Genomic DNA, 16,638 nt, shown 5'->3' on the forward strand with positions numbered 1-16,638 from the left:
TACCTGGCATTAGAGGCATTGAGAATGATAGCAATTATTATTATTATTATTATTATTATTATTATTATTATTATTCACCACCTTCCCACTGGACTGTTCCCAGAGCCCAGAGAGGTTATACGTATAAGCTATGTAAAGTCTAAACATTTCCTACTCGATGTATAGTCTCTGGATCAGCAGCAGCAGCACGGAAACTGTTAGAAATGCAGAATCTTGGGTCCTCTCAGACCTACTGAATCAGGATCTGAATTCTGACCTTATCCCAGAGGATTCATTTGCACACTGCAGTGACAGAAGCGTGGATCTAAAGAATGATGATGGTAAAGGGGGACCGGGGTCCCTGGGAGGGAGGCCTCATGGCAGGCCTGGGAGCTGGGGTTCAGGGGCAGCTGAATATCACGCAGAGCCCGCCTCTGCTCCCTAGGCAGCTGGGCCCGCGGGGCACCTGCCAATCACCCCGCTCACTCAGCAATCTACCCTCCCCACAATCAGAGCAGTCAAGCACCCCCGTGCAGCTGGGCGGCTGAATTATAGGCTGTGGGCAGATGGCGGGGATGGCTCTGTGTGCCATCCAAGGGGAGAAGGGAGTGAAGGGAAAGGAAGGTCCCTTCCACTGCCCTCCTTCCCCTGACAGCAGACACCCTGTTTTCTGGAGAGCCAGTGATGGGACGACCCCTCTCCCCCACGGGGCAAACCACTGAGCCCCCTTGCCTGGCGGTGTCATGGCCACAGTATCTCAAGGGGCCTCAGCTATGTGAGTCCCTCTTCTCAGGGAGGAGCCTCCTCTCACTAACTAGCCTCTGACGATGTAGCCCTTTCACTGACCCAAAGCTCTGCCTCTCCCCCAGAGCCGTGACTCATCAGCACACCTGAGACCGGAGGGGCCACAGCACAGTCATCTTTCCTGCGTCCAGAACAAACCCGACACAGAGCACAGGCACAGAGGGTGCTAGGTGGGGAACATGGACTCCCCCCCGAAAGCCGAGCTGCAGTGGGTTGAAGCCTTTGTCGTCTTCTGGTATCAAAGCACCAGGGATGAGGATGGGGGAAGGACTCCAGGTGACAGGTAAGCCATGCTGCTGTCCCTGCTCCTTCCCTGTGCCTCCCAGAGGTGCTGGGAGGAGGCATCCCTCGAGCAGAGCCTACGCTCTGTCTTCCCACCCACATCCCAAGGCTGCATGTGGTCTGCTCACTCCGCCACCGTGTCTCAGCCCTGGTTCCTGGGAGGTTTGAAAGCTCTGTTTCCCGGACCTTCCCTCACTGGTGATAATTCAAACATCCATTAGGTTTTATGGGGCACTGCTTCCAGAGCTGCAGGAGATGGCTCTGGGGCTTCACTCTAGGCCTTAGGGCTCCCTATGGCCTGCAGATCCTTCTGGCCACTTAGCCCATCTCCCCTGAACACCCTGCCCTCTCACCTTTCAGCCACCATAGCACTCTCCCTGAACTTGACGCTGAGGATACCAGGGCAGAACCCAGGCTTGTCATTGTAGCCCAGGCTTGAGGCCCCTTGTTCTGCCTCTTTGGGCAGCATTGTGGATGTGTGTGTGTGTGTGTGTGTGTGTGTGTGTGTGTGTGTGTGTATGGGTTTACATGCCTATATGTACCTGCATGTGTGCATATGTGTTTGAGGTGGTCACTCAAAGTTGGAAGAGAACCAGACCAGCTCGTTCAAAGCTCTCGTTTTTCAGATGAGGCTGGGAGAGGATAATAATAATAAACCCTAGATAATGATAAAGGTGATAGTAATGAGGCTGATTAAAGATAGCCACTCCCTATGGGACACTCACTGTGTGTCACATGACCAATGAGGACTTCCCATAGGGTGTCTAATGTAGTCCTTATGGTAGGATAAATTCATGAATACAGAAACTGAGGCCCAGAGAGGTTAAGTGACTTGCCTAATGCCACACAATGAGTAGGTAAAGACTAGAATTTGAACTCAAGGCGATCTGACGGAGCACCTAGAAGCTTTAGTATCTGGTGTTTGGTATCTAGTGTTTGGAGAGATGGTGGAGGCAGCGGGTGGCCTCCCTATCACAGGAGCAGTGGCAGAATTAAGTGAGCTCCTGGGGGTGGAAGTTGCAAAGACAAGGGACTGTTTTCTCAGTGCAGAGCCCAGACGAGAGCTGCAGTTCTTCTTTCCCAAAGCAGTGAGCTTCCCTGGAGGTCTTATCCCGCTGGGAGACAGGCCCCTGCCCCAGTGCCCTGGGGTTAGAAGGTACACACAGTGTCTTAGGCTAGACTCCTAAGAACCCCGCGTGCTCCCCTACCCGGGCAAAGAGAAGCAGGTGAAGGATCAGGGGCGGGGTCCAAAATGAGGCTGGAGAAGGTTGGCATGTTGGAGCCCTTGACAATCTGTGCTGATCTGGAAAAGTGATAGGGCTGGCTGGAGGCTAGAGTGGAGGACGTGGGGTTTAGTGGGGGGATCGTGTGCCCAGCACTGGAGGAATTCTCTCTCCTTTTTTTTTTTTTTTTTAAAGTTCTTATTTAAATTCCAGTTAGTTAACATACGGTGTAAATTTAGCTTCGGTTGTCCAATATACTGACTTAACACTTCCATACATCACCCAGTGCTCATCACAACAAGTGCCCTCCTTAATCCCCATCACCTATATGGCCCTTCCCCCCACCAGCCTCCCTTCTGGTAACCAGCAGTTTGTTTTCTATAGTTAAGAGTCTATTTCTAGGTTTCTCTCTCTCTCTTTCCCCTTGCTTGTTTGTTTCTTAAATTCCACATATCAATGAAATCATTTGGTATTTGTCTTTCTCTGACTGACTTGTTTTGTTTGGCATAATACTCTCTAGCTCCATCCATGGCACTGCAAATGGCAAGATTTCATTCTTTGTACGGCTGAATAATATTCCACTGGATATATATACCACCTCTTCTTTATCCATTCGTCAATTGGCGGACACCTGGGCTCTTTCTATAATTTAGCTATAGTAAATAATGCTGCCATAAACATCGAGGTGCATGTATCCCTTTGAATTAGTATTTTTGTATTCTTTGGGTAAATACCTAGTAGCACAATTGCTAGATCGTAGGGTAGTTCTATTTTTAATTTTGGGGGGAACCTCCATACTGTTTTCCACAGTGGCCACATAAGTTTGCATTCCCACCAACCCAGCAAGAGCATGGGGGAATTCTCTTTTAAGGAAGGTAAAGAAGATGTTGGGGAGAGAGTCACCCAAGCATAAATTCAAATCTTGGCCCCACCACTTAATGGCTTCGTGATGCTGGACAAGTCAAATAATTCTCTGAGCCTGAGTTTGTTCATCTGTAAAATAGGGATTATAAGGTCCAATACCCAGCATGAGGACTTGTGAATTATATAAGACTTGTCATAGATGCTCAAAAATATGGTCCCTTCCTCTTCCCACACCCTACCAACCACTTCCCACTAAGAAACTCTGGACAATTTCCTTTATAATAATAACAGTAGTAACAAAAGTGACTACAACTCCATTTACTGAGCACTTACTGTGTGACAGACATAACATTAAGCATCCTACTCATATTATCTCATTAACTTCTCCCTAAAACTCTATGCTAGATGCCATCCATCCATGCTGCCAAGCCCTGGAGAGGTTGACTGACTCATCCAAGGCCCCGGAGCTAGAAAATAGCAGAGCTGACATTCGATCTGAGTCTAGGTTATACTGTGGTGACACATGACCCCCAAGTCTCAGTGGCTTACAGCATGTTGTGTGCCCACTGCCGGCCAGCTCTGGTTCTGGACCATGTCCTCCCTCTGAGACCCAGGCCGGTGGAGCAGCGTCCATCTGGGACATTGTTGGTCACCTTGGCAGAAGGAAAGCGACAGGGCCTGGAAGACATCTCTGTCTCTTCTGCTCACAATTAACTCATTGTCCCATTGTCCTCCTCATGCACCCACTCAACAGCCATGTTGCCAGAAGGGCAATCTGTCCAAGAACCCAGAAGAGGGGACAGCCAGAATATTTGGAGCGTAACATTAATGACCACCATACCCAGTTTCTAATCCCTACCCTCGATGGGTTCCCACAGTAGAGTGAGCCTTGATTTCCTCATCTGTAAGGAAGGAATAATAATTCTACCTTTCAGGATGGTCATGCTGACTCCGTAACCTGGTACACAAGAAACCTAAGCCTGGAAAGACTGAATCATGGAGATTGCGTGTGGGGTTCAGAAATACTCTCGACTGGTCGGTTTAACCTTTATTTGGTCGAATGGCAAATGGTGCTGCGGAATTCAGAGGTTCCCGTGAGACAAGGGACTTGCTTTGGAAAGTGCTGCTGCTCTCAGAGCTCATGAAACCACCTTCAGGGGAGCCAGAAGGGAAGGAACGTTTCCAGGATGTCGATCAGAGGCAACAGCAAATGTGATTATGTCAGCAAATGTGCAAAAGTGCTGTACGCTTTTGGAGGACTCTTCATTTAGGACTAATTAAATACTTGGAAGCAGGAAGATTGAAAGGGTCCTCTCTGGGAAGCTACTTAGGCCAGCAAGACACTTCAGGGTCTATTTGCAGCATTTGGAGAGCTCCAGAGGAGGGGGAAGTGGGCGGCTCAACTGGGAACAACACTCAGGAGGAGGAACGCGAGGCTATCAGGGACACTGCAGCATACCCCCACCCCCACCCCAACCTTGGTCTCCCAGGGTCTGAGGTTTGGGTGATGTGAAAAACAGACCTGGGGTTTATGCTGGTTGTTGTGAAGGGGGTTGGGGGGTGCCTGTAGAATGTTGTGTATCAATTTCCTGTTGCTGCTCTAGAGAATTACCCCAAACTTAATAACTTAAAACAACACAAATTTGTTCTCTTATAGCTCTGCAGGTCAGAAGTCCGCGATCAGTTTCACTGGGTGAAAGTCAAGGTGAAGGCTTCCAGCGGCCACCTGCGCACCTGCGCTCATGGCTCCATCCTCTACCTTCCAATATCATCTCTGGTTTCTGCCTCTGCCTCCACATGGCTTTCTCCTATCCTGTCATCACACCTCCTCTGCCTCCTTCTTAGAAGGACGCTCATGCTTACATGTAGGGCCAACCAGGGTGATTCAGGATAATCTCTCCATCTCAAGATCCTTAACACAATCATATCTACAAACTCCCTTTTGCAAACACTCACAGGTTCCAGGAATTAGGACCTGAGTATCTTCAGGGCCATTACCCAGCCTACCACATGACACATCCGAGATGGGTTGGGAAGCAAAAGGGCAACCATGATCCAGCTGCACCCCACAGATCTCCCATGGGGTCTGAGATAGGGGTATCCTCTAGGTCATGGTGGGACCTCTGTGGCAACCCCAGGAGAGCCCATGACACATCTCTCTTCAGCCATGAGGCAGCACATGATACACAGTGCTACTGAGCAGCAAAGACATGTTATATAATCAGTTAATCCATGTATTAACAAATGTGTTCAACACCTACTGTGTTCCGTGGGGGGCGATTCAGACCTAGGGCCCTCCTGGGTTTTCCAACTAGGAGATTCATTCAACAAATACTTATTGAGTCCCTGCTAGGTGTCAGGCACTGTTCTGGGTACTTGGGATATATCAGTAGACAAAACCCCCAAAGCTCCCCACCCTCAAGGTACTGACATTCTACCAGTGGAGATGGACAATTAGGAATCATCATAAGTCAATCACATAGTATGTTAGGAGGTGATGGGGCTGTGGAACAAAAGACAAAGTGGGGCCAGGTAAGAGGGGTCAGGTGTGCCCAGGTGGGGACAGGGAGGAGAGGGTAGTAAGAAGATTAGTCAGGATAGACCTCATTGAACAGGTGAGGTTTAGGCAAAGACCTGAGGGGGAATTAGCCAAGTGGACATCTGGGAAGAGAGAGCTCCTGGGAGAGCAAAGAGCTAGAGCGAAGGTTCTAAGGTGGAGTGGACAAAGTGATGGGAAGGTCATAGCAGGTGAACACAGGGAACAGGAGCTCGGCGGGCTACCTCTGTGGAGCCAGCCAGGCCAAACCTAAAGAGAAGAGAAGACAGCGTAAAACAAGGTCTCTAAACCCGCTGGTATGGAACTCGGGAAAATCCTCTGAACTGGGAGCTAGCTCTGGGGTTGGGAGTTGCATGGCCTTGCTGAAGTCACTTAGCCTCCCTGAGATTCACTTTCCTCACTTACAGACTGAGAAGCTTGTGTGGATTCTCTCACTCCTCCATTCATTCAGCGGACTCCATCAAGCACAGAGGAGGAGGCCCCAGGCAGATGGGAGACACTGCAGATCCTAAGGTGAGCCTGCTCTCCCTGTCTAGGTCCTTTCTGCTCTACTCTGTGCTGACAGAAGTGAGGGGCTTGGCCTGTAGATGAGAAAGTATAATGGTGGCAGGCCTTGGTATCAATTTCTGAATGTCCTGAAGAATAGCACTGGGTGTGTGGAAACGTTAGAGAAACACATCTGAGGAGCAAAATAAGAAATATCTCAGCAGAAATGAAATGGTTCTGAAAGGTCTCCTCCTTTGCTTGGAGGTGTGCAAGTAAAAGCTGAGAGCCGTTGGTTGGGGACGCCATAGAGATTTGGGTGCCAGATGGAGGCTGGATTAGATGGTTTCAAAGGCCAAAGGGAGCTCTCTCTGATGTCTCCAACTCTAGAGAATGTTCATACCAAGGCAGGCGTGTCTGCTGGGACGTGTTGAAGACCTTGCTTTAGGCTGATTGCTCTCTCATAAGTGCAAAGTGAGTGAGACAGTGGCCCCTGAAGCAGGAGGGCCATGTGACCTCCTTACCAGGTCCTGCGTCTCCACTAAGTGCTGTGGGAAGAGGCCTCCATAGCATAGACCTCCTGTGGGGTCTCACTGCCTCTCTCTTATTGGGAGTGAAGCTGGGATTTCTGCTATGCCTGTCCTCTCCCCATTGTCTCATTTGTCTATTGGCTCACACAGGACTACAGTCTCTATGTCACAGAGTCTTTTCTCTCTCCAGTTAGTGGCAGGTCAGGGAACCCAAATGTTCTCCACTCTAAGACATACATTACTTTACAAGCCACCCAGTGGCCAGCTAAGACCCCCTGGTTCACCGCCCAAGAAAGTAACAGACCAGAGCTATGACAGCAGTGGGGCCGTGGCAGTCTGCTCCATGTGTCCCCAGAACCAGGGGAGGGAGCCAAGGATCCCAACGCCGGGCCTGGCAGCATCCTTACTACCTCAGTTGACAGCCACACCCCCAAGGAGGTCAGGAGAGCTCCAGAGCACAGGTGAATTTTGCTAAATAGCCTCATTTTCTTCCCTTTTACTACTGCCGTTCATTCATTTACCCAACAAATATTTATTGAGCATCTATTATGTGATAGGCACTCTCCTAGTTTCAGGGAATTCAACAATCAACAAAACAAATAAAAATCTCTGCCTCTAAAGGACAGTCTCTTCAATAAGTGGTGTTAGAAAAACTTGGGGCGCCTGGGTGGCTCAGTCGGTTAAGCATCCGATTTCTGCTCAGGTCATGATCTCGCAGTTTGTGAGTTCAAGCCCCACATCGGGCTCTGTGCTGACAGCTCAGAGCCTGGAGCCTGCTTCAGATTCTGTCTCCCTGTCTCTCTACCCCTCCCCCCTCACACTCTGTCTCCCTCTCTTTCTCTCTCTCACTCTCTCTCAAAAATAAATAAATGAACATTAAAAAGAAGAAGAAGAAAATATAGGGAAGAGCTCTTTGACATTGGTCTTGGCAGTTATTTTTTGGATATAACACCAAAAGCACAATCAACAAAAGCCAAACTAAACAAGCAGAGGTACATCAAACTACAAAGCTTCTGTACAGAAAAGGAAACCATTGACAAAATGAAAGGCAACCAACAAAATGGGAGAAAACACCTGCAAACCATATGTCTGATAAGGTTTTCACGTATAAGATAGATAAGGAACTCATGCAACTCAATAGCAAGAAATAATAATAATCTGATTTAAAAATGGGCAAAACACCTGAATAGACATTTCCCCCCAAAAGATATTCAAATGATCAACAGATACATGAAAAGGTTTTCAACATCACTAATCATCAGAGAAATGCAAGTCTAAACCACAATGAGGTATCACTCCAGGACTGTTAGAATGGCTATTACCAAAAAGACAAAAAAAAAAAAAAAAAAAAAAAAAGAAAGAAAGAAAGAAAGAAAGATTTGTGAGAGTGTGGATGAAAGGAAACCCTTTCCTGCAAATTGGTGTAATCATTATGGAAAACAGTATGGAGGTTCCTCAAAACATTAAACGTAAAACTACCTATGTCCCACTCCTGAGTGTGTATCTAACGGAAGTGAAATCACTACGTGAAGAGATATCTGCACTCCCATGTTGCTTGCGGCATGATGCACAATGACCAAGATGGGAAACAACATAAGTGTCCACTAGTGGATGAATGGATAAAGAACATATGATCAAAACATACACTAAAGTATTTGTTATTCAGCCATTAAAAGAGGAAATCCTGCCATTTTGCAATGTGATGAACTTAGAGGGCATTATGATAAGTGAAATAAGCCAGATGGGGAAAGACAAATACTGTATGGTATCACTATATATAGGATTTAAAAAAAAAAGTCAAATTCATGAAGCAGAGAGTACATTGGATGGTGGCTGCCAGGGGCTGGGAGGGCGGGCGGGGAGTGGGGAGACGTGGATCAAAGGTCCAAACTTTCAGTTATAAGATGACTATGTTCTGGCATGTGTGGGTGGCTCAGTTGATTAAGTGTCCGACTTCGTCTCTGGTCATGATCTCTCGGTTCATGAGTTTGGGTCCCAAGTCAGGCTCTGTGCTGACGACTCAGAGCCTGGAGCCTGCTTCAGATTCTGTGTGTGTGTCTCTCTCTCTGCCCCTTCCCTGCTTGCACTCTGTCTCTGTCTGTCTCTCTGTTTCTCTCAAAAATAAATAAACATTAAAAAATTTTATTAAAAAAATGACAAATAAGTTCTGAGGATCTTGCACAGAGCATGGTGATTACAGATAACCATACTGTATTGTATACCTGAAGTTTGCTAAGAGAGTTGGTCTTAAGCATTTTCACACAAAGAAAAAGATAACTATGTGAGGGGTTGGATATGTTCATTAACTTGATCGTGGTAATCATTTCACAATGCATACGTATATCTAATCAGCACTCTGTACACTTTAAATGTACACAATTTTATTTCTCAATATTACCTCAGTAAAGCTGAGAGAGGAAAAATCCCCACCCTTGTGGAGCTCACATTCTAGCAGGGGAAACAGATAATAAACAAGATAAATAAACTGAGCATGCAGCGTGTGAGAAGTGTGCGGAAGGAATATAGGGAGCAAGGGGGGTGTATGTGAGACAAGGTGGTCAGAGAAGGTCTCGCCAGGAAGGTGACATGGGAGGCAGGTGAGGGCAGCCAGGCTCACACACAAGCTATTGCTCTCTGATTCTCCCCTCCCCTCTTCCCAGGCTGGTGGCAAGCTGCTGGGAACCCACCCCTTTCAGGTTCTATTGCTGTATTTAACTCTTTTAGGGTGTTCACAAGCCATTACCTCTTTTATTTATTAATTCTATTGATCCCTTTTGTTGTAATGGGAAGGAAACTAATAGCTTCTGAGCCTATGCTGTGTCCTGGGCCCTGGGCTGCATGCTGAGCTGTGCGGCCCTCAGCCGGTTGAATCCTCATGACCCCTGGGGGGCACGCGTGCTTATGCCGACTCTAGACATGAGAAAACTGAGGTGACCTGCTTTAGGTGTCTGGACCAGGGTTGAAGGACTAGTAAGCTGAGCAACTGAGATTTGAGGTCAAGTCTGACTCCAGAGTCTGTGCTTTTTTCATAACACATGAATTGCGATTTTCATAATTGTTGGGAGAGGCAGGGAGGGAGCGGGTCTCAGATTATCTGGGAAGGCGTGTGCTTAATTTGAACCATATGATGCTGGCATCGCCTTCCCCATTCCAGAGTAATAATTACTGAACTATACTATTCTCAAAAAGAGTCCGTGAATTTGGTAGGCAGAGTAACTATTCCTTTATTCTCATTTGATAGGTGATAAGACCTAGGCACAGATGATTTAGTTGGTTCTCCCATGGCCACACTTGGAGTATTCGATGGAAGCAAGGCTAGAGTCGCCTGGTATTCCATTCTTCCTCTTGCTTCCTTTTAAATACCCATCTAGTTTCTTTTCAGTGAGATGGTACATGTACACGGGACAAAACTTAAAGGCGTAACAGGGTAGATAAAGAAAATGTCTCCCTCCCCACCCTGTCCCTGGATCTGCATCTCACCGCCCCTGAGGCAACAACCATACAGCCTGCTGTTCCTTCCTCTCCGTTCCTTCCCCCAGTGGAAACGGCAGAGGAGAGAATCAGATCTTCTCTTGGCTTAGGGTTTTAAACCAGGCTCGGCCACCTGTTTGCTGAGTGACCTTGGGCAAGTTGCTACATGTCTCAGAGCAGGAGTTCTCCCGCTATAAAATGGGGACAAGGTCCCTACCTCAGAGAGCTCTCCTGAGTATCGAAGTGAAAGGGGAGCATGCAGGAAAGTGCATTGTAAACCATGCAGAGCCTCACGAAGGTTGCTAAATATTTTTATTCTCTGCCTCTGGAAGAGCCCAGAAATGACCACCAGGTTCTCACCCTCTCAGAGACAATGGAGAGGATGAATAGGAGATGGAACTCATTTCCACAGGATGAAAGGAAATGATTCAAATTGTACCAAGTGCAATTAAAATTTAATAGTACAGGAAACTTTGCTTTGGAATCCCAAAGGGGCTTCTGAGTTTTCCTTCTTTGAAAAGTTTTTGGAAAATACTAATAACAATATATTAAGACACTAATCTTCCAAGAGGCAAGGGAATGGATAAAAAGGCCTCTCTAGTCCCTTCCTTTCTAGAAATTAGAATTCAAGTAGAAGAGAAATTTAAACCAAACCTTCTGTCCCTGGCCCAGCTCTGGGGTGACCAGATGGGCTAATGACACATTGCCAGCCACACTCATGCCTGGCCTTTGCTACCAGCTTGTTGACTCTAGGTGCACTTTCCAGGTTGACCTTCTACTCTGGAGACCACCCTGGAGTTGGTTCTGTTGTTTGTGGCCAACAAACAGAATTTGATGGATATGTGGGGATTGGGGTAGAAGGGGAGCTTCATCTTATAGGAAGGAGACATTCTCCAGAAGCTGGAGCATCCTGGTCTTGGCTACTTGTAAGGACCCAGAGCAATATGGCCACCCTCCTGTGCCAGGAAGGAGGGGAGGGGAAAAGAAGGGTGGGCCTGCCTCTCTGCTGCATATGGCCTGCATGAAGGATTGCCACCACCCTTATGAAAACAAGTCCCCGGATCTCCAGAGTTTCGCTGCAGGAAGATCTCTAGGAAGGTGGGGCAGTGGGGCCCCTAGGGTTTCACTTTGCTTGGATGCTTCTCTCTCTCAGACAGTTGCTGCTGCCACCTCACTGGGCAATCAGGAACAAAGTCCTCCTCCTCCTCCACCCCTTAGTGTGGCAGATGAAGGTTGGGGATTCCCACATGAACACCTATTAAGGGAAGAGAAAGGACAAGGAGGCAAAGGAGTATTCGCCGACTGAAATACTCGGTCTTGTAGGGCACAGGGTGCTGGGTCATCCCAGGCCTGTCGAATACCTCCCTGCAGCCCCACAATGCTCTAGAGGGTCCCAAAGGAGAAGCATGACTTCATGAGGCCCCTTTCTTGGGGCTTCTTCACCTCTACTTCTTGCCTGTCTGCATGTGGACGGTGGTGCCTTAAAACGAACTCAACCATCTTGACTCTTGAGGTCAATATCGACAGAAAAAGCCCCACTGTGCCACCTGCTTCAGGATTTCCATCCCTTCTGCTTGGAGGACTAGAAAAGACTTCCTCTCCAGGTGACAGATGACAAGGAAGCCCCACCCCATGCACCCAGACTCAATAGAATAATATTATAGTCCAGAGATTCTAGCATCACTTCCATCCCATGACGAGAGGTTGTAGAAGGTCACTGGTCCCAAGTTTACTGTGAAGCCCCATACTTAGCGTTTGCAGAAACTGGCCATATTTGGGCCAGGATGGGAAAGGGCAGTATTTCTGAATCCAGTCTGTATTGGGGAAAACAATAAATGCAGTGGTCCCTAAAGTTATCATATATTCTTATGACTATTCTTTAATAAAAATATCTTTAATTTGCAGGCTTATGTAGGGCCAACCCAATGAGCCTGCCCTTTCAATAAGAGCAGTCAAGGCAGGAATGGGGGACTCCCATCCATACTAGGGATCGGAGCCAGAGTCCAGCCAGCCTGGGCCTCAATCCTACAGAATGCTCTGGACTCATTGTAATCGGGAGGTTATGAGCCCAGGCTTTCAAGTTTGTAGGACCTAACACCACACCCTCCATTTATCAGCCCTGGAATTCTGCACGGGCTGCTTGACTACTCTGTGCCTTCCTTTTTATTTTGTTTTATTTTATTTTATTTTATTTTATTTTATTTTATTTTATTTTATTTTTTTTAATTTTATTTTTAATTTTTTTAAATTTACATCCAAATTAGTTAGCATATAGTGGAACAATGATTTCAGGAGTAGATTCCTTAGTGCCCCTTACCCATTTAGCCCATCCCCCCTCCCACAACCTCTCCAGTAACCCTCAGTTTGTTCTCCATATTTATAAGTCTCTTCTGTTTTATCCTCCTCCCTGGTTTTATATTATTTTTGTTACCCTTCCCTTATGTTCATCTGTTTTGTCTCTTAAAGTCCTCATATGAGTGAAGTCATATGATTTTTGTCTTTCTCTAATTTCACTTAGCATAATACCCTCCAGTGCCATCCACGTAGTTGCAAATGGCAAGATTTCATTCTTTGTGATTGCTGAGTAATACTCCATTGTATATATATATGCCACATCTTCTTTATCCATTCATCCATCGATGAACATTTGGACTCTGTCCATACTTTGGCTATTGTGGATAGTACTGCTATAAACATTGGGGTGCACATGTCCCTTCGAAACAGCATACCTGTATCTCTTGGATAAATGCCTAGTAGTGCAATTGCTGTGTCCTAGGGTTGTTCTATTTTTAGTTTTTTGAGGAACCTCCATCCTGTTTTCCAGAGTGGCTGCACCAGCTTGCATTCCCACCAGCAGTGTAAAAGAGATCCTCTTTCTCTGCATCCTCACCAACATCTGTTGTTGCCTGAGTTGTTAATGGTGCTATTCTGACAGGTGTAAGGTGGTATCTCATTGTGGTTTTGATTTGTATTTCCCTGATGATGAGTGATGTTGAGCATTTTTCATGTGTCGGTTGGCCATCTGGTTGTCTTCTTTGGAGAAGTGTCTATTCATGTCTTTTGCCCATTTCTTCACTGGATGATTTGTTTTTTGGGTGTGGAGTTTGATAAGTTCTTTATAGATTTTAGATACTAACCCTTTATCTGATATGTCCTTTGCAAATATCTTCTCCCATTCTGTCGGTTGCCTTTTAGTTTTGTTGATTGTTTCCTTTGCTGTGCAGAAGCTTTTTATTTTGATGAGGTCCCAGTAGTTCATTTTTGCTTTTGTTTCCCTTGCCTCTGGAGACGTGTTGAGTAAGAAGTTGCTGCGGCCAAGATCAAAGAGGTTTTTGCCTGTTTTCTCCTTGAGGATTTTGATGGCTTCCTGTCTTACATTTAGGTCTTTCGTCCATATTGAGTTTATTTTTGTGTATGGTGTAAGTAAGTGGCATTCTTCTGCCTGTCGCTGTCCAGTTTTCCCAGCACCACTTGCTGCAGAGACTGTCTTTATTCCACTGGATATTCTTTCCTGCTTTGTCAAAGATTAGTTGGCCATACATTTGTGGGTCCATTTCTGGGTTCTCTATTCTGTTCCATTGATTAAGTGTCTGTTCTTGTGCCATCTCTGCCTTCCTTTTCTCATCTGCAGTATGGGAATAATCATATCTTCTTCATAGGAAATAGAAGTTAAATGTGATAAAGAGTTTAGCACAGTGCCTGGCACACAGTGTGCTTGCTAAATGGCAGGTACTGTTGTGAAGTGGTGCAGAAGCAGGCCATTTCAAGGAGCAGGGCCTTGACAGAGAAAAGGTCAAGATGGGACATGATGGGGGCATCAAGGAAAGAAAAGGCCAGGAGGGAAGAGACTGCTCCTCTTCTCTCCTCTCCATAAAGGCCACTGCTGCCTCTGTGGGCAGGGAAACTAGGAAGTCTGAGTCAGGCCTCTTCCCATCTCCCTGGCTTCCATCTTCCCCATGGGGAGATGACCTAAATCTTTCAACCTCCATGCCAGGATGTGTCAGGTGCCTGGAACTGGTGGAAGAAGGGCTCCCCTGTCTGCCCCTGTGCCCTTCCCAGAGCTGAGGGGTAGAGCCCGCAGGGATTCCGTGAGCAAGTGCCGAGCATGGGTAGCATGCAGCTAGTAGGGCCCGTGGACCCCTCTCCTCAAGGTGCCGTGGGAGAGTGGAGCTGCATCCCCCACTCAGAACCCTTCCCCAGCAGGTGGGCACCTGGTGGGGCCAGATGCTATGACAGATTGCAGAAGTTTTTCTAAGTTTATAGGTTTTAAAAGTCAGGCTCTTTGGTGGTAAAATTTTCAGAGACCAGTAAAATTTACTGGAGGAGACAGGAGACACGACTGAAAGTAAAAGGCTGCAGCCAGGAGTCTAAGGGATCTCAGCTCCATCCCCTAATGAGCTGTGGGAACAGAGGCAAGGCACAGAGGCTCTCTGGGCTCTGTGTTTTAACCTGGAAAATGGGAGCAAGCACCGTGGTAAGGGGCAGGAGGGTGTGCGCCCCCATGAGCCTGGGCTCTTCACCGCCTGATTACACCGAGTCCCAGAGCCCTCTGTAGGATTTAAACCCAGGTTGATTGATTGAATTCTGGAAAGTGCCAAGTACAGGCGTGACTACAGTCCTCCTGGGCACGGTGTTGGGAGCAGCTGGACACAAAGCCAAGGCACAGGCCTACAGGTCCTGCATCCTCAGGGCTTTTCATTACCCACCCTGGGCCGCTGCCGTCTGCGTGTCTGCCTCTGCGCCCCCGGAGGAGCCCGGCCGTCTGCAGGCAGAGCTCCGGAATCAAATTAGCCAGGCCTCTGCTTTTTCCCTCGTCCCCACCGGCCACGGCGAGTTCATCAAGGCCGCTCACTAATTTTTATCTTGTTTAAAAGGGACAAAAGTGACTCCACAGTTTCATCGGAGGCAATTTACACCCCGCCACTGGCCACAGCTCCAACTACCCCCTGTCTGCTGTGCCATCAAATCCATTAATAGGAAATTTCTTTGGGGGAAACTTGACTGATGCTCCATCAGAGAGGCACAGAGGCAATACATCTCCATTCGAGGCCGTGGCCTGCCCGGCTCGCTATAATCCTATTACCTAAGAAGCTAATTCCCTAATGCACACACTGTACCAAGACATTCTCTTCCCTCCCCAGCACAGTTGGGCAGTCCCAGAGGATTCCAGGAGCTCAGAGCAGAAGTGAAGGCTTGGGGCTCAGAGGACAGGGTCTCCAGGCTTTTTGGTTGCTCCCTGCCCGGGGCTTGGCATGTGGCCTTGGCTGGCCCTCCATTCCACAGCACTGGAGGGTCAGTCACATTCAAGTCACCCCAACTCCACGGCTCTGCCTCTCCTGAAGCCTTCTTTTCTTTTCCTCCCTCTATTTCCCTCTTTTTTTTCCTCCTTTTCTCCTTGCCTTTTACTGCTAGCTTCCTTCTCTTCTCCATTTCCTGCCAATGTTTTCTTTTCTCATCTTCCTTTTCCTCTTCCTTTTACTTTTGCCTTCTCTCCCTTCTTCTCCAGATCCCTCTTTTCCTGTAGTTTTACCTTCTGTTTCTTTGCACCATCTTCTTGCCCCCCTCTCCCCCACTGCTTGGGCACCATGCCCGCACAAGTTCAGTGCCCAGTGCTTCTTCCTGCTGTCTGTCTCCAGGTGGCTTGGCTCTGTGGAAGGAATGGGCTCCAGGCCACACTGGTCGTGGCTTGGGGCAACAGGTGAGGGAGTGCCTTGTGGGTATGCGCAGGGAGCCCCAGGGAGGACAAAATGGGGCATTCGGAGGCAGTGGTTAGGACATGGAGGGGAGCGGCTAAGTGTTGTTTGTTCTTTAATGATGCAGCAACTGTAATGGAAACCCCAGTGGGTTACTGCTAAGCACCAAACCTGGTAACGGCCATACGAAGGGCCCCCGTCAGTGAATGGTATAATGCTTGTTGTAGATTTTATAACGCACATAAACAAGATGAAACATCCTTCTAGAAATTTACAGCAGATTTCTCAGTGACAATGAGAAATGAGCATGAGCCTAAGAATCTTTGTGTATCACTCCAGATGCTGGGCTTGAAGATGGATTTAGGAATCCACAAATGCCCTTCCTGAGTTTGAGCCCCTTCAAGACCTCAGCCTGGACGCCTGGGGACAGCCTGGTTCTTCTTGCCTTGTCCTGCTGTCAAGCCTGGATGTACTCGTTCTGGAGTGGAGGTGCCTAGTTTCTCCTATTGTACCTCGTGTCCTCATCTCCATTCCTCCAAAAGGAATTCCTGGAGATGATTTTCCGTGTTTTATCTGGATTGTGCAGTGAGGAAGCACATGACTTCAGAGAAGGGTAGCCCAATCTCCTTGAGCTGGACCAAGCATTCCGGGACCAAACTCTGGCTAATAGCCATCCAAAGGGACTCCATCAGTGAGTGTTAAATGCTAATGCAGATTTCATCATGCACACGAATAAGGGGGGAAATCCAGAC

At 47.6% G+C, this 16,638-nt stretch overlaps 1 protein-coding gene across 1 annotated transcript in view; it reads left to right on the plus strand.

Moving 5' to 3' along the window:
* Window positions 1–873: 873 nt before the first annotated feature.
* Window positions 874–16,638, plus strand: part of HTR3A (5-hydroxytryptamine receptor 3A) — a 31,423-nt gene continuing 15,658 nt past the window's right edge. Inside the window, exons 1-4 of the mRNA XM_058686778.1 lie at window positions 874–1,066; window positions 4,810–6,222; window positions 16,226–16,375; window positions 16,473–16,577. Of these exons, the coding sequence (XP_058542761.1) occupies window positions 16,261–16,375; window positions 16,473–16,577 (220 nt within the window). The 5' untranslated portion in view covers window positions 874–1,066; window positions 4,810–6,222; window positions 16,226–16,260. The remainder of the gene's footprint in view (window positions 1,067–4,809; window positions 6,223–16,225; window positions 16,376–16,472; window positions 16,578–16,638) is intronic.

The sequence above is a fragment of the Neofelis nebulosa genome, chromosome 10, assembly GCF_028018385.1.
Source record: "Neofelis nebulosa isolate mNeoNeb1 chromosome 10, mNeoNeb1.pri, whole genome shotgun sequence".
Taxonomy (NCBI): domain Eukaryota; kingdom Metazoa; phylum Chordata; class Mammalia; order Carnivora; family Felidae; genus Neofelis; species Neofelis nebulosa.